This window comes from Notolepis coatsorum (genome assembly GCF_963971535.1).
Source record: "Notolepis coatsorum genome assembly, chromosome: 7".
NCBI classification, from domain to species: domain Eukaryota; kingdom Metazoa; phylum Chordata; class Actinopteri; order Aulopiformes; family Paralepididae; genus Notolepis; species Notolepis coatsorum.
The window spans coordinates 122,199,596-122,225,163 of record NC_140171.1 but is presented as its reverse complement, the minus strand read 5'-3'; the positions used below and the strand labels follow the sequence as shown (position 1 = coordinate 122,225,163).

The window sequence follows — 25,568 nt, the reverse complement described above, 5'->3', positions numbered from 1 at the left end:
AAGAGTGGGATTCATCAATTTCGATTTGAACTTGACTCCGTGCTTACATCTACGCACAGGTCAGACCAGTCGTACCTGGCGCCCAGTGGTAGAATATCGTTACTACGCATAAGCACTCCTCAGTCCTGCATTCGTTTCAAGGCGGAAATAAGCTTCCGTGCATTAGTGTTCAACTTCTGTATGACCCGTAATTCATTATAGTTCATTGTAAAATAGCGACAGTAGTGTAATTAAAACGGGCTCACACGCGAACAAGAGGTTGGCCTGCTTGTTTGGCACGGGGGGGCAGACGCAAAACACCAACCTCCAAACGCGATTAGATATTGTTTCAAATAAAAAGCAAATTATTTTGTGTGTCATGTTTCCAAATAAGATTGGTCACGAAATGCTTTCTACTTCAATTTGTTGGTTAGAATAGATGACCTCCGTTGAAACTTCACTGAGACTAACAGTCTATTTGTGAGCTCCCGCACAGACGTGATGATAATAATAATAATAACAATAATAATAATAGCTTCATTTTATATAGCGCCTTTCAAGAGACCCAAGGTCGCTTTACATAGATAGGGGGGGGGGGAATAACAAAGTAACAAACATAGTGGACAGACACACAACATATATGATGATGGAATTCATTCAAGATCCTCTCCACCCTCGGGTCTTTGCCACCGCGGCACGGTCCATCGTGATATTGGAGATGGATCGAGCAATAGACTGTTACTTACTGTAGCTGTCAAAGCTCCATCACAAATGCAGTTATGTGAATAGAAAGGGATTCCACTCAGTCAATGTTGCGATGCGCATTTGCCTGATACATGTTATTGCTGGATGCCGGGAGGAAGGCGATGCTGAATGTTTTCAATTCATTAAATAAAACGGATACTTTTTGCAAGGGTTTACTGACTGTCACACAAATAATCAACCAACTACATACTGTAACTTTTCAGTGCACGTTCTTATTTACATTGTGACAACAGCCTTGTGAGTTCCCGCAGTGACCCGCACACAGACATAATGGAATTCAAGTTCATGTTTGTATTGATCACATATAGGCAGGCTACACATGGCGCATCTGCTACATCATACATGGCAGTAAGATTCATTGTTCTTGTATTATATGCTCTCGTATTATTGTTTATGTATAGGCTACCCAATACTGACATCAAAATAGATTGTAGTATGCCTCTAGAAATCATATGCAGCAGGTAGAAAATGTACGGGAGATCCATCGCGATTTGGAATCAAATTGAGGAGAACTTTAATCCCTGGGTATTAATCAAACAACACGGGAAAAGGCAGTCATATTCCAGCGCGTCTTTATTAGCCGACAACAAAATAGATGCCTCTAAAAATCATATAGCCAATCGAACACAACTAATAAAGGCATTCATATTACAGCACGGTTATAATGACACACAACCAACGCCAAACAGTGGTCAACGAACGGTCTTTATTAGTATTTTGAGCTGTCCAGGCAGAATTGCAGCAATGGTCTTAGGGAGCCGTTGATATCTGACATCACCGTTTACAAATCCGCCTTTTATTTATCCCATAATACGCGATAGTGTCTTCTTGGTTCGACAGCAGTGAATTCTCCGTGGAGTTTCTCAGAGTCCCGCTCGGGTCAGTCCATTATTTCACATCCCATGGGGGGTGTTTCCTCATTTTCATGACCATATATGGATAATCATGCACGAGCATTGACGGTAGAACAAAGTGGTATTCATCAACACGGAGGAGCATAGAGCCTGCGTACGCACCGTGTGATGAATCCCGACTTCCCTGTGCGTACACTAGTTCTACATTCCGTGCTTACGTGTGGAAATAGAAATGTTCTACGCACAATATTGATGAATGAGGGCCCTGGTCTGATATTACTGTTATGAAGGGGTGCTCCAGGTCTGATATTACTGTTATGAAGGGGTGCTCCAGGTCTGATATTACTGTTATGAAGGGGTGCTCCAGGTCTGATATTACTGGTTGTGGAGAGGTGCTCCAGGTCTGATATTACTGTTATGAAGGGGTGCTCCAGGTCTGATATTACTGTTATGAAGGGGTGCTCCAGGTCTGATATTACTGGTTGTGGAGAGGTGCTCCAGGTCTGATATTACTGTTACGAAGGGGTGCTCCAGGTTTGATATTACTGTTATGGAGAGGTGTTCCAGGTCTGATATTACTGGTTATGGAGAGAGGTGCTTCAGTTCTGATATTACTGGCTATGGAGGGTGATGGGAGAGGGAAGAGCTTCTTTTTTTTTAATGGTAGTTCCTTATGGATACAGCTATGCCTGACTATGCTTGCACAGTGGCAGGTTTGGCTTTGTACCATTGTGCATTCAAGCAAGGCCATACTCTGGTAAGAATCCATCCAGCATAGAATCAAAGGAAGATTTGGATTAAACTATAGTGTCGGTATGGTATTTTCTGCTGCAGTAACATTAGTCTACCCTGATTTTAAAATGAGAGATGATGGAGGCGAGTCATCATTGAACAGACAAAGGCAGGGATCAGATATATTATTGTAGACCCTAATAACTCTGACAGTGTTGACATACCGGTAACCGTATTCCTGTTGATTAGTCAGGGGGCGCAGCCTTACATAAATGACCTAACACCTTTATATATTAGTCTCATCCATTCCATGTAGTACATAATCCACGTATGGATCACACGAGAGATTCTGCTGCCGTAAATAGATTCTATTTAGATGGAAGAATAATCTAAAGAGTAGCTGTATAGAAGCGAGCCTTGGTGATGTAAGCGGCAGTAGCAGTGGCTTGGGACCTGGGACTCGCTTGATTCTACCTTGTTATTGTTCTGGAGGTCTTTGAGGGCCAACAAACACCACTCAACACAACAAAACAACCCTGACCGACAACAACAACAACAACAACAGAGAATGACGCGGAAAGGCCACAATCATTTTTGCAACAAGTCAGAAATGTTTTGAATGGCAAGGAAGCAAAGAGAGTGGGGGGGCATTGTTTTTGGGCCAGAGCTGCCGTGCGTTACCGTAGCAGGCTCGGTCAGCGGCGGGTCAATCCCGGGTTTAATCGCGCTCAGAATGCATCGCCAGTCCTCCGCCGGCCACGGATCTAAATGGCAACTAGTTCACTATGGATCTGCAGCAAGGTATTTCAGAACGGAGGGGGGGGGGGGGGGGTGTTTTATAGAGCTTTGTCTAGAGAAAAGTGGCATTGTTAGGCTAGTTAATTAAGAGATCATTTCTCCCCTACAGTGGTATTTGTGACTGATTTTGTCAGCTAAGCTTATTTACCAGCAATTACGCTCCGAGTTGAGTTCTGGGTGATCTTGTTTTCCCTGTTCATGTTGGCTTGTTTTAAAAAGAAACATTTACATTTTGTTTTCATAAGGGCATTGGGCAAAGTTATCTTACCGTTATGGAACAGAATAACTGAATATTGATTTATGTGAATCCATCTGGAAGTCACGATTACACTTAACCTACTGATCCAACATACCTATCAAAAATGTATCCGATTAGGCCTACCTCTTGTTTTTTTGTATAATTATTTCAGCTACTGTATTTTGGAACTGGTAAATTTCTGACTACTTTAAATACTTTATATAATTCCTGTGTAAGAAAGACACCTAGTATACGCTGTGTTCGATCCAGCGCTAAAATGTATGGTCGTGGATAAGCTAAGCCGTGTGGCTGGCTAAGGTAGCGGAGTGCTGTCCAGCCGCTGGAGATGACGGGCTCGTCAGTGTCAGGCAGGCTATGTAAACATTTCTGAACACTCGGGCCACGCTGCTCCCCTGGCCTCCCGCTTGATTTATGAGACGGGACAGTTGAGCTGGTTCCTGGAACACTAGGCTACAGGGGGGATTGTCGCCGTCCTCAGACTAAGTCTCAGGGCTCAGCCCCGTTCCCTTACATAGGCGTATTTGTGACGGTCCACCACAATATATACACACTGCACCACTGCAAATAGATTTTCTTCCCCAAACCGATAATAATAACAGCAGTGTTTTTCCTACTTAGGATGTTGGATTCTTTGTGGTGGCAGTGACGGGGTGGGCCAGAGTAAAACAAAGAGCTGATTTAGGAATTTGGAATTTGTGGGTTTTGGACACAATGTGTAATTAGGACATTTTCTTTCTTGGAGTTATCTTGTGCACACAGCCCGATCTCGCTTAGAATATGTAAATAAAGTACTAATTGACCACAGGAAAAGGGTACATATTGTACGTTATGTTATAGCCATAACTTATATATTGATGTATTTACGATGTGTACAAATGAGTACATAATATACAGTATTACATATGCAAAAAGATTTAATATGAATGTTTTCAGAAAACTCAAGGACTCGCGACTCAAATCCGGGGCGCTTAGTCACATGGGAGGCATGTGCCTTTAGCTCAAGACACACTTTTCCAACAGCCTTGCCCAAACCCTAACCTCAACCACACTGTTACCTTAAACTAACCTTAACCATCGAACCTTAACTCTAACCATAACCTTAACCACACTGTTAACCTTAAACTAACCATAACCATCAAACCTTAACTCTAACCATAATCCTAACTTTATATCTTAACCATTAAACGTTAAAATGAACCATAATCATAGTATTGCTGTGTTTGTATCAGGGTTGGGTGGGTGCTTTAGTCTAGTGGTGAGAGCATTCGCCCGTGACCACAATTCCCGGTTGCAGTGTTTGTTTTATACTTTTGCCGATACGAGACGTAAATATATGACTTATACTAGATTTAAATATATTACTTATGGCTATAACATAATGTACATTATGTCCTTTTCCCCCCTGTGGTCAATTAGTTAAGTACTTTATTTAAGTTTTCTGATGAGACCGCGGTGGTGCACAGCACAGTCCTTTCTCCTCTGTGCAATGTGTGCCCTCGACACCACCACAACAGATGACCTATGACCCCGTGGGAAACTCACACAGTATAGGGCTCTGAAAGCATTCTGGGATGTGGAACGGCTGTGTTGAATCTGAATTATCTCAGATTCCTCACTTTCTTGTAGCTTTTTCTCCTTTTTAAAATTAAACTGTTACTGCTGTTATTTTGTGAGACAAATAATCATCATCATTACACAATGTATGTCCTGATTGCAGCAGCCCTAATCCCTGGGAAATGTAGTCCCTTAATTTTTTTTTTTTTTTTTACTGTGGCCAAGAATAGCATTCACTAAGATGTTACTCTGAACTTTGAGAAGTGATGAAGTGTTAAGAGCGATGCACTGCTCTGTTGTTAAGTTAAGAGCAATGCACTACTCTGTTGTTCTATAAAGTAATTTAGAACTGAACTTTGTAAAGAAACTCAGTGTTAAGAGCGATGCACTGCTCTGTTGTGCCCCCTAGACTCATTACATCAACACTGAGTTCAAGTTCAAGTTTCAAGTTTCTTTAATAGTTGTCATACAGAAGTACAGAATACTTTTATACAAAATGCTTCTTACTGTTACGCTCCAGAGACTGTGCAAGACAAGATAAGTATGAAATAAAATAACATAGTATAGCATGTAAATTAGAAGTAAAAAAAATGAGGTCACAGTGTTCAGTATAGACATATGTACAATGTTCGATGCAGAATAGACGTAACTGAGTTACCATATAATATACAATACTATGCAGTGTACTAATATACAATACTATATAGTGCAAGGCAGAAATGGGATGAGGTGCAATTTAGGTACAATTTACAGTAGGTGTACGAGTTGTAGTGCAAATCCTTTATCAATAAATATAAAGTGTGTTTGTGTGATCTAAAGTGTGGAGAGTGGGTGCTGCAGTGTGTTGTTTGTTTAAGTGAGTGCGTGTGGGTGTGTGTGCTGTGTGCATTTGATGGTTGTTGCATAGTGTTTATTGTTCGTTTAGCAGCCTGATGGCCTGGGGATAGAAGCTTCTTCTGAGTCTTTCTGTGCTCGCCTTAAGACTCCGGTATCGCTTGCCTGACCGCAGCAGTTCAAAGAGGCAGTTGTTCGGGTGGCTCGAGTCCTTAATAATTCTCTTAGCCTTCCCCCTGCACCGCTTGTTGTAAATGTTCTGGAGGGTGGGAAGCCCCCCTCCAATTGTGCGTTCGGCTGAACGTGTCACTCTTTGTAGTCTGCTACGGTCTTGTGCAGTGCTATTCCCAAACCAGGAGGTGATGTTGCCAGTCAGGATGCTCTCTATTGTACATGAGTAGAAGTTCCTAAGGATCTTCTGACTGATTATTGTATTGTAAATGAGGGCTATTCTATTTTTACTAACTATTTTATTGCACTGCACTATTGCACTACTTTACTCTGTCTAGTCTATTTTACTCTTTTTATTACCGTCTATTTTAAAACTGCCATAGAATCAAACCGTAAACAAAGAGGCCTAAGAGGATGTTAGCCTGTCTTTTTTACTGCCGTGAAGCACTTTGAGCTGCAATTCTTGCTATACATATACATTACACACCTATAAAAGGTGCTATACAAATACAGTTTATTATTCTCCCCCCTGAAGATAGGATTGTCACTAATGTAACCTGTGTGTGTTCTGTGTCCCTCTCTCCTCACAGAGTGTTTGTCAACAGAAGCTTGGCCATGGAGAAGATTAAGTGTTTTGGGTTTGATATGGATTACACTCTAGCAGGTAAAGTGGAATACAGTGCATCACCCCCCCCCCCCCCCACACACACACACACACACCACGGTACAGGCTACGTCAGCTCCGGTTGGCATAACAACTCTCCTGTACTGACCCCCCCCCCCGTTCTTCCACATGTTTAATAAAGCAGACTAGTGCAAACGGGCTCACCCCATCACCCGAAAAGATCCAGGCTGAGGGGCAGGATAGGTGTGTGTGTGTGCGTGCGTGTGTGCGTGCGCGCGGTTGGGTAGGTTGAAATGCCCAACGAGGAGGGAAAGTTGATCCATCCATCAGAAGAGAGGAAAAAGGCGTTCTGTGAAGGTCAGGGTAATATTAGATTTGGTGGTGTGGGACGTTGAGTGTCCCTCGTGGAATTTGGAAAACAAAACGTTATCTTCTGGAGCTCCTTGGACGTCATGTACAGTATATGGAGGAGATATGAGAACTGAACTACTACAGTACTTGCTTGTTACTTGGCTCTAAGAAGCTCATAGGGTGGAAGTGTCTCTCTTTCACACTGGCCAAATGATGGACTGAAAAGGATCCAGGTCTTATCGGTCACTAGGGGTGGGATGGTTCACAAAAGTCACGGTTCGGTTCATATGGCGGTTCTGGGGTCACCGGTTTCCGGGTTCCGACTGGTCCATTATGTTAAATGTATTTGCGCTTGCATATGCCTCATGCTGTGCAATGCTTTTACATTGTCTATGTTTTATCCATCACTGTCACTATCATATCATGGCAAAACTAAATCTATAATGCGCCCAAACGCCAGACTTAAATTACTCTGTGATTTAGCAAGCTTATCTACTTACCAGTAATCGGACTCAGGATATAGACTGTGGGTATCTGCTGCCATTGGCCGACTATTTCAGTTGGAATTCTCCTCCCCTTCTGCTATCTGCGACACTATTTCGCAAGGGCACTGTCACCGCATCCTAGGCTTAGCACCGCCCAGGATGATTGTGATTGGTTTAAAGAAATACAAACAAGCCAGAGCGTCCGTCCCCCCCCCCCCCCCCCCCCCATACCGGAATGATCATATGTTCACCCAGCTCTGGCTCTCCAGCTCTGGCACAGCACTAACGTAGTGTGGAGAGAGGTCTGGCTAAGTGAGACTAACTCACCAGTAATCAGTGTTGGGCTTGTTACAAAAAAATATTATATATTCTTCGTTACTCATTTCAAAAGTAATATTATTACTTTACTCCCTGGGCGCAGTCATTTGTTACACTATATTACTACCGTTACTCCCCCCAGAATTGTTTCCTTTCTTATGGTCAGAATTGGGTACAACAGTGCAGGGGTGTAAAGTACCTGAGTAATTGTACTTTGTTACAATACTTAACCCATTCTCTGCTGGGCATTGTACCCATCATTGTACCCTCTCTGCCAGCGCTATAAGTCTATGGAGATGTTCACCTTCTTTGCAGGGCTATAACTTTTTAAATTGTATTGCTAAATTGACATTACTATGGCCCATTCAACATCAATTATCTATCGTTCAGGATGTAGGAACGTTTTACTTTCACACATTCATACTAAAATACCGTCTAGAGTATAAATATGTTTTAATCGTTTTCTGCAGTATTTCATAGAACGTGAGATATAGGCATAAATGCATATATTAGATGATCAAATGCAGTTTGATACCGATCAACGTTATATTAAAAATGTCAACTGTACATGGTCCTAAACGTCATGACTGGTCATCTGCGGGTGAACGGAGGGGGGGGGGGGGGGTCGTTTATAATTCAATGACCGACGTTAAATGATTCATGTAGTATGGGTGATATATTGATCAGAGCAGTTTGTATCGAAAATGGTAAAGAAAAATGCTGAAACTCACCCCAGTCTCCTCGTAGCGTTGGGCGATGAGAGTGGAGCAAAAAGATTGCTATTATGGGATGTTGATCGATGCGATCCATTTCCGGTTTGTATATTACTAATACACGTCCAAATCATGTTGATTATTGAGTTATGGCAAAGATTCATATCGACGGTGTCTGTATTGAGCCCCGGGACGATAAGCGAGTGGCCGGACGAAAATAGGGGACGGACCGAGCACTTCCGGGCACTTCCGGTTTGGCAACTCGTCGATCGGCCACGAGGTGGCGGTATTGAAGCGTTGCAGAGTTGTGATGGCCCAGACAGCATCACCCAAGACTCCGTGGGTGAAATATGAATACCATGACGAAAATATGAAATAATGATCTCAAAAACGCCTTACGGAGTTATTGGCAGACAGTGCATGGCGGAGAAACCCGCCTTAACACGTGATTGGCGAAGAATGGGTTAAGTACTGTTTTTGGGTATTTGTACTTTACTCAAGTATTATTAGGTTTGTATACTTTTACTCAATTACATTTCAGAGAAAAAATATATACTTTTTACTCCTTACAAATGCAGACCTACAAAGTACAAATCTCGCAGGTGCAACAATTTTAATTAGTATATTTGTTTCTCTGGCCGAACTAACATTAACGTTATTAATCCTGCGGCCACAATTTATTCAAAAACAGCCAATCAAATCCCCATCAATGGAAAATGAACCCGCCCATTGGCATACCCATGCTGATTGGTCCTTGTGCAAGACTAGAAAGCGGGGATCTTTGATGAAACACCTGCTATCGGAAGAATAGACGGTCAGAAAAAAGGTTTTTACTTTTTAGTACTTAAGTACATTTAAAAGTAGATTTAATTTTTTACTTTTACTCAAGTGTGTTTTTAAGCCAGATACTCTGACTTTTACTTGAGTACCATTTTGAGACTGTCACTGTACCCATACTTTCACTTAAGTATAATTTCTGGGTACTTTTTACACCCCTGCAACAGAGGCTACTTGGCGCCTCTATGTGAATGATCACCTCCAGGGGCTTTCACACCCGACACGCTGCCGCAGCACAGAGCTGCGTGACCTAGATGATTGTTTTTCAACGGATGACCCAAATGCGGTGGACGATGACATCTAGAAAGGCCCAGACCACAACGTATCTTGATTTGAAAGCGCATTAACTGAACAGTTTTTTCCCCCTGCAGCATTAGACAGGGTTCGCACAAGGTCCTTGAAGTGCTTAAAGTGCTTGCTTTTTGACCAAAATAATTCAAGGCCTGGAATTCCTTGAAAGCAGCCAATTTTTTTAACAAGGTGCTTAAAAAGTTCTTGAAATTCAAATCAACCATTCACATTGGAAGTTTTGTTCATCCATGATAAAATAGTTATGAATCAAGATAAAAAATGTTTTAATCTAAAGTGTAACTAATTGTCGGAAATTGTTTTTAAGCCATAAATATTGGATCCGATTTCTTTTCAATAAAAAAACAAACTGCATTTAAAAAAGTTAATTGTATCCTTTTAAAATGAAAAAGAGTGCTTGGAAAAGTACTCGAACGTCCTTGAATTTCATTTTGCAATGTCTGGGAACCCTGATTAGAAGTTTGGTAACAAGGCTTCTACAGACTTGATCAAAAGCACAGCTGGCTCAAAATGATGAAGGACAATCTCTGTGAACGACTCATTGTTGTGCTGTTGTGTAGAATAGCAGGCGTTTGAAGAGATTTAAAAACAAACCTTTTCAAGTGAAAAGCCACCTAATCATCCCTCCCTAGCTGTTCAGCCATTGTGTGGTGTGATGTGTGCCTGGTGCCAGTGTATGGCAGCCATTGAGCCTGCACTCACCACATCGCCGGGGCAAACTGAACGCTTCTGCTGGCTTTTTGATTTAAATGAGAACGGCATGTGCAAATGACTAATGTTAACTGAATTAGTATTCCCTATTTTCAGTGTTGCCAGTAAATGGCCAGTGTCACTTCTGCCAGTTCTACAAAAAAAAGCACTCCATACAAACTTTAACGCGCAACGTATTACAGTAGTCAAGTGAGCCGGACACTTTCTAGGCACCCTGAACCGCAGGAAGTCGAACCGAAAACAGTTAAAAGCGGTACAAATCGACCGTCTCATCCCTACCGTCACTGTGTGAGCGAGCCAGCTGATAAGTCTGTGCTCCGTACTAGAACTGTGAATCTTCACTGGCCTCTCACGATTCGATTCGATTACGATTCAGCTGTCCACGATTCGATTCTACGATACATTTCGAGGCATCTCGATGCAGCTCAATAATATTACATCCTCAATTTTATAATCTATATTACTGCACATGGCTACTTTTTCATCAATTAATACAAGCAGTCAGGTAAATTAACTTTTATTTAGAAAGTTCTTAAATCAGAATGTCAAAATAAATGTCTTTACTAGTGTTGCATGATACAGATACTAGATAGGTATCTCGATACCCAGCTGTTAAAAACTGTCCAATACTCTTTTTATTAGTATCAGTATTAGTATCAATACTTTTAGAATAGCCTGATGCTGTATTTTCTATGGGTTGAGTGGATGGATGACCAGAGCACTAGCTTTAATAATACAATAATAATATTAATAATAATATATTTGATTTGTAGGGCGCTTTATAGTTGTGGAGCAAATCCCAAAGCGCTACATTGTAAAAGAACATAAAAGCTTGCAAGAGAGTAACATTTTTATTTATTTTATAATCGATTATGTTCTGTCACTGCATCGATGCAGAATCGTCCACGTCCGCATCGCGATGCATCTTAGAATCGAGAAATGTCCACACCCCTACTCCGTATAGTATGTGCCTGTGTGACGCCGTTCCAGAGGGTGGACATCATCTCTATAAATACAACTTCCCTGACTTTGAGGAGCAGGTCATATCTGCCAGGCTGCTCCAGGACAGACTATTCTCTCGAGAAAGGGGATCAGTCATAGTCCCTCTTTTGGCCCACACGCCCGCCCCTATCCTCCAGCGCAGTGGTTTGACATGGGCTCAGCTGTTGACAAGTCTCACTTTATAGGCACTCATAACCAAGTGATAATGTTTTCAATGAAGTGTGGCTATCATGTAGCGTCACACCGTGTCGGGCGTTTTGACCACAGGGGCGCATTGCGTCGTCATCCCTGGGGAACAAGTGGTGTCAAATAATGACCAGCAGTGTCTAATAACGACCAGCAGTGTCAAGATACAAGATACAAGAGTTTTATTTGTCACGGCATACAGGTATACAGTGAAATGCGGGGGGTCTTGCCCGCAACGATGTGCATAATACAATAGTAATAATATATAATAAGAATCCAACCAATAGAGCGACATTGTGCAATAAACAAGTAAACAAAGTAGGGCATATCGGTATCTGTACATGAGTTATTTACAGAGCATGGTAGGACATCGACAAAATCTGCATATGGCTCGCTGATAACAAACTATCATTACACATGGGCAAAACAGAGTCCATTCTCTTCGGTTCAAATAACAAACTCAGCAAGACTGACGGTTTCTCAGTTACAGTGGGTGACAATATTGTCACAAGGAAAGAAGATATTACCTACCTGGGTTCCATCCTAGAGGCAAATCTTTCCTGTGACAAAATGGCATCCAATGTAATAAAAAAAGTCAACCAACAAACTCGATTCTTGTACCGGATCTCCTCACTGGTAAACAAGAATACCCTGAAGACTCTGGCAGGAGCACTCATTCAAGGGTACTACGACTATGCTTGCACCTCATGGTACCAAAGCACCTCAAAGGCGCTAAAAACTAAATTACAAACATCTCAAAACAAACTGGTCAGACTACTACTTGACCTTACTCCTAGAACCCACCTCACCCCTGCCCACTTTGACAACCTAGGATGGCTTAGAGTAGACGACAGAGTACAGCAACTTGCAATGGGCCTGGTCTACAAGATACACTACACGACCAAGGTACCCATGTACATGTCAAAATACTTCCCAAAGGTCAGTGAATACCACGATCACAACACCAGAGGGAGCTTTCATTTTCTACTTCTAATTTACATGCTATACTATGTTATTTGATACTTATCTTGTCTAGCACAGTCTCTGGAGCGTAACAGTAAGAAGCATTTTGTATAAAAGTATTCTGTACTTCTGTATGACAACTATTAAAGAAACTTGAACTCCACAAATCATGTTAAACCCAGATTCGGCTCAAACAAGGGACTAAACACGTTTCGCAATTATGCCACATCAATGTGGAACGCCCTACCCAAAGCTGTAAAGGAATGTGAATCACTACCCACTTTCAAAAACACTCTCAAAAAACACCTACGGGAGACTGCAATTCGAAACTGGCCCCTGTAAATGTCCTAACACAACCCCCTCCAATGTACAGTAAATTACCAAGTATGGTCTTGTCAATATTCCAATGTACAGTTTTGTTTGTACAGTTGTACAGTGTCACCCACCCACCCCTCCTACCCAACCTCCCCCCCCCCACTCCTACCCAACCTCCCCCCCACCCACCCAACCACCTCCAATGTACAGTCCCCCCCCCACCTACCCAACCTCCTCCGATGTACAGTTTCTACGTCAAATGTATATACTTTTTCTTCTGGACTCTTTCTGTATCACAAACAGTACTGTATTTGCAAATCTGGTATGTCATAAATGTATAGATGTAGCAGTACTGTCTATCTGTATGTCATGTATGTCATATATGTTACGATGAATTGAAAATGGGGGACCCTGATGTAAACAAGACGAAAGTCTTTCTCTGGTCTGCATCCCCTTAACAATTGTATGTATTGAACTGTACTGTACCCATTCTGCAATCTGTTAATAAAGTTTTCAATCAATCAATCAATCACATGCTAGGTCCTGTGGTAGTGCAATACACTGTTAGCTACGGATGAGGCACTGGGTCTTTATGTACACTGCTATACAATGCTATATTATACAATCTCAAGTTATACTATACTATTCTTAAAGTGACCTTTCCTTCTCTAAAGTGTCCATAAGTGTGAGCGTGTGCAGCATGAGTGTGTGTGTGCTCATGTTAAAGTGGCTGCTAGTGTGTGAGCGTGTACAGTGTGTGTGTTGTGTGTGTGCTCATGTGTGCTTGTGTGTGGAGAGTTCAGTGTTCAAGGCTCTGATGGCCTGGGGGAAGAAGCTGAGCCGAAGTCTCTCTGTCCTCGTTACTGGTGTTCGCAGGCGTTTGCCTGACCGCAGCAGCATGAACAGGCTGTTGTTGGGGTGGTGAGGGTGTTTCATTATCCTGCAGGCTCTGGATTTGCACCTCTTGTTATATAGGACCTGCAGGGGTGGTAGTGCAATACCCGTAGTACTCTCAGCTGAGCGTACAACTCTCTGTAGGGCCTTCTTGTCCTGTGCCGTGCTGTTGCCATACCAGGCAGTGAAATTTCCAGTCAAGATTCTCTCTACAGCTCCGGAGTAGAAGGACTGGAGTATCTTCCCAGATACTCTGAACTTCCTTAACTGTCTCAGGTGGTAGAGGCGCTGCTTCAAATAACGACCAGTGTCTAATAATGACCAGCAGTGTCTAATAATGACCAGTGTCTAATAATGACCAGCAGTGTCTAATAATGACCAGCAGTGTCTAATAACGACCAGCAGTGTCAAATAACGACCAGTGTCTAATAATGACCAGCAGTGTCTAATAATGACCAGTGTCTAATAATGACCAGCAGTGTCTAATAATGACCAGCAGTGTCTAATAACGACCAGCAGTGTCTAATAACGACCAGCAGTGTCTAATAATGACCAGTGCCTAATAATGACCAGCAGTGTCTAATAATCACCAGCAGTGTCAAATAATGACCAGCAGTGTCTAATAATCACCAGCAGTGTCTAATAATGACCATTGTCTAATAATGACCAGTGTCTAATAATGACCAGCAGTGTCTAATAATGATGACCAGTGTCTAATAATGACCAGTGCCTATTCTGCCTAATAATGACCAGCAGTGTCTAATAATGACCAGCAGTGTCTAATAATGACCAGCAGTGTCTAATAACGACCAGCAGTGTCTAATAACGACCAGCAGTGCCTAATAATGACCAGTGCCTAATAATGACCATCCTTTTCACGGCTCTTTTCAACAGTGTTTTTGTTTTGTCCGTAAAGGATTGATAGGTAACAACTTGTCGTTTGCTCTCAGGATAAAACCTGGTAGTTTTTCCATTCTAAATCTTTCCGCAGCTATCTGGTAGAATTCAGTTGAGATGTGGGTCAGTGCAGTGATATAACTGTAGATTTCCCACAACCGTTAGCTCGCTGTATGTCCTTGCTACAGTCATAATATCAGACACAAAAGGGCAACAGCGGGTCACTCAAGATAGTTAAAGGTCAAAGGTCAAACACCCCCATTTCCTGGGTCTAGTGTTGACGCGTCTACTACCTCTGCATAGCCCATAACAACACACATATAGACACACGAGTGTCACCGTGGTAACAGGATATCATCATATCTGTTCCCAGTGTTCTAAAAGGGAGCCCATGATAGCCGAGAGAGAGAGCACTGCTCAAACACACATCGTCCTCACGACTGCATTGAGAGACAGGCCTGCTCTAGTTTTCTGTCACACTTTAGGCAAAAATATGTCGTCGTCGTCCCCCAGGCTGAGAGCCGGAACGTTTTTCGTTCATTTTCTTTTTAATATGCGTCATAGTTGTGCTTTATTCAAACTGGTGCAAAGGCCTATATTAGGAGCGTAGGAGACATTATCATGTTTTTAATTGACACTGTGTTTGTTGTAATAGAGATAGCTAAGTCCTATATAGTATAGTAGTAGCAGCCAAATTAACATGTTTAAATTGACGAGGCGTTGGTTGTAATAGAGATAGCTAAGTGACATGTGGAGAGGTTGTATTTAGGCCACTCCCAGTGATATAGATCTACTGCCTGTCACTCATAAGGTGACTTGTTTACCTTGTGATCAGAGTGTATACCTTACTTTTTGGACCAAGGTGACCGAGGCTGTAAATTCTAGACCCTGTAATATATACCCACCACACACACACACACACACACACACACACACACACACACAGACACACACACACACACACACACACACACACACAGACACACACACACACACACACACACACACACACACACACACACACACACACACACACACACACACACACACACACACACACACACACACACACACACACACACACACACACACACACACACACACACACACACACACACACACACACACACACACACACACACACACACACACACACACACACACACACACACACACACACAAGCATTTGGCCTAGGGTGAGTATAATTATCTGGCGATGACAAGGAGGTCCGTAACAGAACCCTGTAACTATAGTGGCTGCCCCTTCAACCAGGAGGTTGTGTGTGTGTGTGTGTGTGTGTGTGTGTGTGTGTGTGTACGGGAGGGAAGCAGGGGCCCCAGTCAACCATAGATGAGGGAGAGCCAGGGGCATTGGCAAGCAGCCGCAGGCCTACACACACACACACACACACACACACACACACACACACACACACACACACACACACACACACACACACATACACACACACACACGGAGATGATATAGGCTTTCCTTGTGAAATGTTCACACAGTATTTTGTTCTCCAACTTCTCACCTTGTAGTGATATGTGTCACTGTTCAGGAGGGTTGCCTCCTATGACTATAATGACTGACTTGTATTATCCAGGACTGGAGGATGTGCACCCAAGAGATAAAAACAGACCATTTAGAAATAAGACACATTTCTTTTTACTACTTTTTCTCCTCCTTTTTTCTGTATTTTTCTCCCATCCCAATTTTTTGTCGTTATGCCAATTCCCCCCTCCCCTTCCTGGTCTTTGCGCGCATTTGCCCCCCACTTGCCGGTCTAGGGAGGGTTGATAGATACTATCACATGTCCCCTCCGATACATGTGGAGTCAGCCAGCCGCTACTTTTCACCTGACAGCGAGGACTCTCACTGGGAGAGCGTAACGTGTGGGAGGCTCACACTACTAACCCCAGTTCCCTTCCTCGCTGAGCAAGCGCCCCGACCGACCTGTAGGAGTCGCTGTTTACAATGACAGGATACACGGCTTCCCACCCGCTAACACTGCCAATTGGTTAGTATAGACGACCGACCAAGCCGGAGGTACCACTGAGCTGGATTCGATACCAGTGTATCTGCGGTGGTAGGCAGGCGCTTAGTCCGCTGCGCTACCCAGCCGCTCCGAAATAAGACACTTTTTTTAACAAAATAGCACGATGTCATTTGCATTACTAAGATAATGACATTAGCGGCATATAACATTGTAAATTCTACTGCAAAACTAAATACTGTGTTTTAGCCATTTCACATTGGTAGAATGTCAAGGTCATTGCGAAGCCTAGGGTTCTAGTAGTTGAGTCACGGGTGTATCCACATTGGTAAATGGTCATTGCAAAGCCTAGGGCACTAGTAGTTATGTTAGGGGTTTATCCACATTGACAGTAATAGTTGTGCTATTTAACACTGTACAATTTGTTGCGTTAGTGTTGACCCAAGATAGGTAGACTCGAGATAGTATCGTCGTAGGTAGCATTTTGCTTTACTGTAGCTTATAATAATAATATATTCGATTTGTAGGGGCGCTTTATATTTGTGGAAAAAGAACATAAAATAAGTAGGACTAAAACTAGTAGAGTAAAGGAACATAAAATGTGTGGAGCTAAAGCTAGATAAAACTCAAAAGGCTCTATTAAAAACGTTTTAAAAGCATCCATGGTCTGTGGTGCTCTCAGATGGTCAGGGAGAGCATTCCACAGACTGGGAGCGGATGAGCAGAAAGCCCGATCTCCCATAGTGCAGAGTTCGGTCCTTGGGCGCTGGAGGAGGTTTGCCTGGCCGGAGTGGAGGTGTTGTGACTGTGAGGAGGATTGAGGGGTGATGAGTTATTTGAGGTAGAGGGGGTTGTTTCCGTGGAGGCACTGGTGAGTGAGCAGGGAGACGTTATACTCAACCCTGAGTGAGACAGGGAGCCAGTGAAGGGACTTGAGGACGGGTGTGATGTGGTGGTATTTCCTCACTCTAATCAGGATATCTTATATCTTCAGTTACTAACTGTTGCATGTGAAAGAGGCCTTATGTTTATGTAGTTATTGAGCAATCAATCAACTGCCTGACCATGAACAAGTCGCCTGACACTTATTTTCTTATAGATAACCTTTATAGCTCTTTTTTATATTTGTGTTTGTAGTGCAGGGGGGGGGGGGGGGTGCAGGCGACTCTCCCAAGGGCAACACGTGAGAACAGCTTCCCAGTCGACCAAAAGCAACGGAAGGAGAGAGTGATGATAGGAAAGGTGACGGGGGGGAAAGGCTTCTCAAAATAGGTTCCTTTGTAGTGGCTCAGAGCTTAGAGGAGGAAAAAGGGGCCATGGAGAGGAGGGGAAAGGGTTATTTGCATGGAGGAATCTGGTTGGTGCTACTGCTCTGGGCACAGTGCCCAAGCCCTCTGCTAGCTAGAGGGGAGACCAGGGGCCCAGGGTGCAGTGCCCAAGCCCTCTGCTAGCTAGAGGGGAGACCAGGGGCCCAGGGTGCAGTGCCCAAGCCCTCTGCTAGCTAGAGGGGAGACCAGGGGCCCAGGGTGCAGTGCCCAAGCCCTCTGCTAGCTAGAGGGGAGACCAGGGGCCCAGGGTGCAGAAAAAGGTACCGTTGGATACCGGTATCGATTCACATGTACCGGTACCGGTACCGTATCGGTTCAAATGTGAAAGGTACCCATCCCTAGCGCCCAAGCCCTCTGCTAGCTAGAGGGGAGACCAGGGCTAGGTTAACCACTCGGAGAGAGACATGAATAGTATGCACTGTACAGTCTGGGTTAGAGGTGCACAGTATAGGGAAGGCACCATGCATTGCACACTAGTCCACTGGGCCGAGCACACGCTCCACACATACTGTAGACCCAACTGTGTCGTACTGTACGTCCATGTTCACCTGTCCTGTATTTGTATACATTGACTTTAATGACCTTACCACCTACATTCCACTAGGGGTGGGAATCACCAGAGGCCCCAAGATATGATATTATCACGATACTAAAGTCACAATAATGTTGCAATATTGAATTTGTTTCACAACTGTATATATATATATATATATATTATACATATCCCCTCACCCCTACAGCCTAGATTTTAATAACTTACAGTATAAATTAACTGTTTATATTAGGGGGACCTTACATTGCAAGTTTACAGAGTTTATTAAGTTTACTGAGTTTTTTTGAGTTTTATTGTTTATGGAGTTTTATTGAAAGAGTTTGTTATTATATTATATATTTTTTTCTGATGCACACACAGAAAGCACATCACTGCTGTTGTGCATGTATAATGTGTATGTGACAAATATACTTATCTATCCATAGATCAGAAAAGTAAATAGACTATTAGTGCTATGTCTTTTCTGCATAAGGAAACCATACCTTTTGGGCGGCTACGTGGCGTAGTGGGCAAGGCGCTCGCCACGAAATGCTGGAGACGCTGGGCTCATCAGTTCGAGCCCAGCGCTCCACATTTGCTTTCAGTTTAGCTGGTCGTTCATACTAATACACATTGGCCGTATTAGGGGGTGGGAAACTGATGGGTGGGGATCGGGCGTTGTGGACAGCGACTCCTACAGGTCGGTTGGTGCGCCTGCGCAGTAGAATCAGGAAGTGTCGGGGGCAGCGTGAGCCTCCCACGCGTTACTCCTCGCCACTGAGAGATCGAGCTGCGCAGGTGAAAAGATGCGACTGCTGTTACCTCAAGTACCGGAGGGGACTTGTGCTATGTATGACTTAGTCCACATTGCAGCCGGCTTGTGGGAGGCAAGAAACAACGTCCGTGACAGGGGAGGGTTGAATTGGATGATACGAAATTGGGATGGGAGAAAATATAGAAAATGGGAGAAAAAGTGGACAAAAAAAAAAGGAAACCATACCTTTTTTGGCTGCTTTCATCGTTGATTCCATTGGACACAGTGAATAAACGAGGCTGCACAGATGCTGTGAAATTAAATTACTTAAACTTATTTAAACAATTTTCAGTTCTTATTTATAAAAAGAGACAGAAAATACAGGGGGAACATCACTATATTATGATTTATACAATATCTTAAAGGAAAACTATACAAATAAAGGTAGCACTGGTTAGGTAACTTCCTGTCGGAGCAGAGATGTTTGACAGTGGAACGTCGTCCAACTCTCTGCGTACGAGTGTGAGAAAAAAGGCAGCAACAACAACACAACAACACATCCTGGCTCCTCCGTACTTTGCGTCCATCTGTACTTTTATTTCGAGTGGAGTTTTGGCTCGGCCAGGGCAGGGACGATGTCTTTGTCTCTGAAATGTCATGGGTCTCAGCAGGGCTCATTAGAGCTGCTGCTGAGCATCGAGCCAAGTCTCTCTTTTCACCCAGGATCCTTTTTCCTCTGCGGAGGATTAGCTTGCCAGAACATTCAGGCCCCTGTCAAAACTGAAGAGAGGGAGGGAGGGAGGGAGGGAGAGGGAGGGGGAGGGAGGGAGGGAGAGGGAGGGGGAGGGAGGGAGGGAGAGAGGAAGAGAGGGAGAGGAAGAGAGGGAGAGGGTGAGAGAGAGAGAGGGTGAGAGAGAGAGAGAGAGACAACATATTTTGACAGATTATTTGTATTTTTTGTCTCAGGGGAGAACAGGTAGCATTTAAAAAACAACATGTAGCTTATAAACAACATGTTGTGTAACTGTTTGCAACAAGGTTAAGGACCACTGTCTCTAGGTCAACTACCTAAACTCAGTTTACCATGTGACAATAACTGCAGTAGCCTTCACAGTTCACACACATCCCAATGTTGGCACCTTGCATGGTTGCCTCTGCCATCGGTGTGTGAATGTGTGAGTGAATGGGTAAAATGTGAGGAACAAATTGTAAAGCGCTTTGGATAAAAGCGCTATATAAATGCAGCCATTTACCATTTATTTACCAGTGTAGCAAAACAGAAACGCCTTACTGTCATTCCAAGTGTAGTGGTATAAGCCAGTACAGCTATAATAGTTTAGATGGCCATGCTACTTTGAGGTGTTAATGACGCATGTTGGTTCTACTGTGTGGTTGTCTCTGTAATGTATATCTAAATGTTATCCTACGATATTACCAGAGTATCACAATGCCTGATTTACAATACCACAACACTTTCACATGACATGTATTGTAAAGTAACGCAGTACTACAGTGGTATAGGACAACCCAGGTGTACATTTGATCATATTTTGTGTGTGTGTATTTGTTTCCAGTGTACAAGTCACCAGAGTATGAGTCGCTGGGCTTCGAGCTGACGGTGGAGCGTCTGGTTTCCATTGGGTACCCTGAGGAGCTGATGAGCTTCGTCTACGACCCCTCCTTCCCCACCAGGTGAGAACAGTCACACGGGAGTGGGTTGTGAGGGCCTCCAAGTGACAGGTTAACATTCTCACTTACTGTACATGATTAATGCTAATATTTAGGCCTACCTGTTACTGTTTAACACCCCTCAGCCTTTAGTTTAAAGGAACCAGCCAACTTTTTGGGAAATTAGCTTATTAGCCATCTACTCTGGAGTTAGACAAGCAGATACATACCCTCTTCTTCTCAGTGCATGCATTAGAATAGAATAGAATAGAATAGAATAGAATAGAATAGAATAGAATAGAAAACTGTATTGCCATTTCAACACATGATTGGGATTTGTCTTGGTGCCACATACAGTACAGACATTATAAAAACATACAATATAAAAACACAAGAATACATGCAATACAATCTCCACAATAAAAGTTGTACACAAACAATTAAAAAGAAAAAATGCTATAGTACCTAAAAATAAATGGCTCAGTGTTCCAGTTTAAAGTGCTATTAGGCTTAGGGAACAGCCGCACCGTTAGCCTAGCTTAGTTTCGAACAGTCACGAAATACACTCCAAATAAAACTCCAAAACTTTCCTGTAAACATGTTGTGTGACCTGTGTATTTACCACGTGGAGAATATATATATATTTCTTTTTTTGACATTTTTGTTTTCTAAGCCGATATATAGGTACTCAGAAATAGTTTTTGCCGAACCACTGCTGCCTGGGCGCAGTAATTTCATCACCTCAAAAGCCCTGTTGTTTTTTGAAACAACAAAAAAAACATGGGATCATGATCATGTTGAATATTCTTTTGTTCACACAAAAAGTTGATGACACATTACAATCAATCGCTTGTTTAAATGTCACTCTGTAAAAGTGATTTGTATAACGTGTGATGTGTTTCCCTCTTCCTGCCTCTAGGGGCCTTGTGTTTGATACCATGTATGGGAACCTGCTGAAGGTCGACGCCTACGGCAACATCCTGGTCTGTGTCCATGGCTTCAACTTCCTACGAGGGTGAGTGGGCTCAACGTCGCATCTCCACTAGCGCCAACGTGCGATGGTACGTGTGATAATAACCTCCGTCTTTCCTCTCTCCTCAGCCCAGAGACCAGAGAGCTGTACCCAAACAAGTTCATCCAGCGAGACGACACGGAGCGCTTCTACATCCTCAACACTCTGTTCAACCTGCCAGGTGGGCGCCGTCCGAGGGGAGGCAGGGGTGCCGTCCGAGGGGAGGCAGGGGCACCGTCTGAGGGGAGGCAGGGGCGCCGTCTGAGGGGAGGCAGGGGCACGGCGTGGGGAGGCAGGGGCGCCGTCTGAGGGGAGGCAGGGGCACGGCGTGGGGAGGCAGGGGCACCGTCTGAGGGGAGGCAGGGGCGCCGTCCGAGGGGAGGCAGGGGTGCCGTCCGAGGGGAGGCAGGGGCACCGTCTGAGGGGAGGCAGGGGCGCCGTCTGAGGGGAGGCAGGGGCACGGCGTGGGGAGGCAGGGGCACCGTCTGAGGGGAGGCAGGGGCACGGCGTGGGGAGGCAGGGGCACCGTCTGAGGGGAGGCAGGGGCGCCGCCGGAGGGGAGGCAGGGGCACGGCGTGGGGAGGCAGGGGCACCGTCCGAGGGGAGGCAGGGGCGCCGTCTGAGGGGAGGCAGGGGCACGGCGTGGGGAGGCAGGGGCACCGTCCGAGGGGAGGCAGGGGCACCGTCTGAGGGGAGGCAGGGGCACAGCGTGGGGAGGCAGGGGCACGGCGTGGGGAGGCAGGGGCACCGTCTGAGGGGAGGCAGGGGCACCGTCCGAGGGGAGGCAGGGGCACCGTCTGAGGGGAGGCAGGGGCACCGTCTGAGGGGAGGCAGGGGCGCCGTCTGAGGGGAGGCAGGGGCACCGTCTGAGGGGAGGCAGGGGCACGGTGTGGGGAGGCAGGGGCACAGCGTGGGGAGGCAGGGGCACGGCGTGGGGAGGCAGGGGCACGGCGTGGGGAGGCAGGGGCACGGTGTGGGGAGGCAGGGGCACAGCGTGGGGAGGCAGGGGCACAGCGTGGGGAGGCAGGGGCACCATCTGAGGGGAGGCAGGGGCACGACGTGGGGAGGCAGGGGCACCGTCTGAGGGGAGGCAGGGGCACGGCGTGGGGAGGCAGGGGCACAGCGTGGGGAGGCAGGGGCACAGCGTGGGGAGGCAGGGGCACAGCGTGGGGAGGCAGGGGCACAGCGTGGGGAGGCAGGGGCACAGCGTGGGGAGGCAGGGGCACAGCGTGGGGAGGCAGGGGCACCATCTGAGGGGAGGCAGGGGCACGGCGTGGGGAGGCAGGGGCACAGCGTGGGGAGGCAGGGGCACAGCGTGGGGAGGCAGGGGCACCGTCTGAGGGGAGGCAGGGGCACAGCGTGGGGAGGCAGGGGCACGGCGTGGGGAGGCAGGGGCACCGTCTGAGGGGAGGCAGGGGCACCGTCCGAGGGGAGGCAGGGGCACCATCTGAGGGGAGGCAGGGGCACGGCGTGGGGAGGCAGGGGCACGGCGTGGGGAGGCAGGGGCACGGCGTGGGGAGGCAGGGGCACAGCGTGGGGAGGCAGGGGCACAGCGTGGGGAGGCAGGGGCACCGTCCGAGGGGAGGCAGGGGCACAGCGTGGGGAGGCAGGGGCACCGTCCGAGGGGAGGCAGGGGCACCATCCGAGGGGAGGCAGGGGCACCGTCTGAGGGGAGGCAGGGGCACCGTCTGAGGGGAGGCAGGGGCACAGCGTGGGGAGGCAGGGGCACAGCGTGGGGAGGCAGGGGCACCGTCTGAGGGGAGGCAGGGGCACCGTCTGAGGGGAGGCAGGGGCACAGCGTGGGGAGGCAGGGGCACAGCGTGGGGAGGCAGGGGCACAGCGTGGGAAGGCAGGGGCACGGCGTGGGGAGGCAGGGGCACAACGTGGGGAGGCAGGGGCACAGCGTGGGGAGGCAGGGGCACAGCGTGGGAAGGCAGGGGCACGGCGTGGGGAGGCAGGGGCACAGCGTGGGAAGGCAGGGGCACGGCGTGGACCATTATAGGGTTGTTAAATCAATAAAGCCTGGCTTTTATCTGGATCAGGCGCAGCATAATTACATTGGAGGCAAGTCCAGACAGATGGCGTTCTATCTGCTGGGGGATCCGGGGCCAGGCGAGGTCGTTAGACTTGAACTCTGCAAATCAAATCAAATGTATTTGTAAAGCCCGAAATCACTAGGTAATGCCCCCATGGGCTGTACAAGTCAAGAAGAAACATCACAATAAATCAAGAATAAAAAAACATCATAAAATCCAAATATGCGACATTCCCAGACATTCCCCCATGAAGATGAGGAACAACTCACTAAGAGCCTAGCAATAGGAAAAGAAAAGCACCACAGGCGACGTGGAGGAGAGAAACCTCAGAGGGGCTGTTCAAAGGGGGATCCCTCAACTTGGATGTTGTCGGTGATAATATAGTGTTGCTATGGATGATAGATGGGTGGAGAATAAAACAGGCGAATAGTGTGGTATGAATGTACATAATGTATACATGTAAGAAAACACACATATATATACATGCAATAGCGACTAAGGTACATAATAACTTTTTAGATATTTTTTTAATAAAATAGACACAACAACAAAAGAAAAAGCATAGGGAAACGAGTCCTTGCAGTCCTTATTGATGACCGCTACTGTTGGGAACTATCTTACTATTTCTTTCACTATTTGGGCAATTTTACACAATTCCTTTGAGTCTATGGAACACATCTGTAAGGTTTTTTTTTCCAAAAAAAATTCATTGTTTTGTATTTCTAATCAAGTACTGTAGAGGAGCAGTTTCTGCCCTTCAAGATTCCAAGCTGATTTTGGCTGAGCTCCGCCCATACTCGCAATGCGCTTTGAGTGACAGTCACCCACTGCACTGCACTGCACTGGCAGATACCTTTTGGGGGAGAGAGAGAGATAGAGAGGGACTAATTAATTTAGCCGCGGGGGGCATAATCCCACGGGACAATGCATTGGTAACTTGTTTCAAATGACAATATATACCCCAGTGAATATTATTGCACGGATCGGAATATGCGTGGGAGCGTGCGCTATGATATTTCGCAACAGGTTGACGTGATACAGCGAGTGCTGATATGAGAGTGAGAGAGAGAACGAGAGAGAGAGACAGATAGAGAGGGGGAGAGAGAGAGAGAGAGAGAGAGAGAGAGAGAGGAGAGATTGCTCCGAGACGAGTCGCACCGTATGAGAGCCTCTCTCTCTCTCCCTCTCTATCTGTCTGTCTCTCTCTCTCCCTCTCTCTCTCTCTCTTTTGAGGAAGTGTCAGTGACAGGGAAACTGCTTCCGCATTATTCCCACTCGCTCCGTTGTTGAGCGAATTGTTGATTGTGGGCGGTGGCTACAACCACAGAAGGAGCTGAGGTATGCAGATCAGAATTCTTACACGTCACAGACATGCTAAATTCAGAATGGCTTGGTTGGAGGAATCCACAGTATTTCACACCTAGTCAGTGTTGGTACAACCCCACATTGCTAGAAAAGAATGCAAACCACTGGAAAAGGCGATTTATAAGATAGGGGACCTTTAAAAACTTATTTTATTTGTATTGTTTTCACAGAGACTTACCTCTTTGCCTGCCTGGTGGATTTCTTCTCCAACTGTGACAGATATGCCAGGTATGGAACCGCTAGTCACGTCAAGTGTCGTGTGATAAACAAAATGTCGGGACACGGGCAAGGTGGCACAATGACGAGACAGCGTCAAGCCAA

General features: G+C 45.6%; 1 protein-coding gene across 1 annotated transcript in view; it reads left to right on the top strand.

Annotated features, from left to right (window-relative positions):
- The window catches only part of nt5c2b (5'-nucleotidase, cytosolic IIb), a gene marked incomplete at its 3' end in the record, with an annotated part of 56,186 nt that overhangs the window by 12,240 nt on the left and 18,378 nt on the right, over positions 1-25,568 (top strand). Inside the window, exons 3-7 of the mRNA XM_084318193.1 lie at positions 6,537-6,610; positions 20,741-20,858; positions 21,754-21,849; positions 21,936-22,027; positions 25,418-25,475. Coding sequence (XP_084174319.1) covers positions 6,537-6,610; positions 20,741-20,858; positions 21,754-21,849; positions 21,936-22,027; positions 25,418-25,475 — 438 coding nt within the window. The remainder of the gene's footprint in view (positions 1-6,536; positions 6,611-20,740; positions 20,859-21,753; positions 21,850-21,935; positions 22,028-25,417; positions 25,476-25,568) is intronic.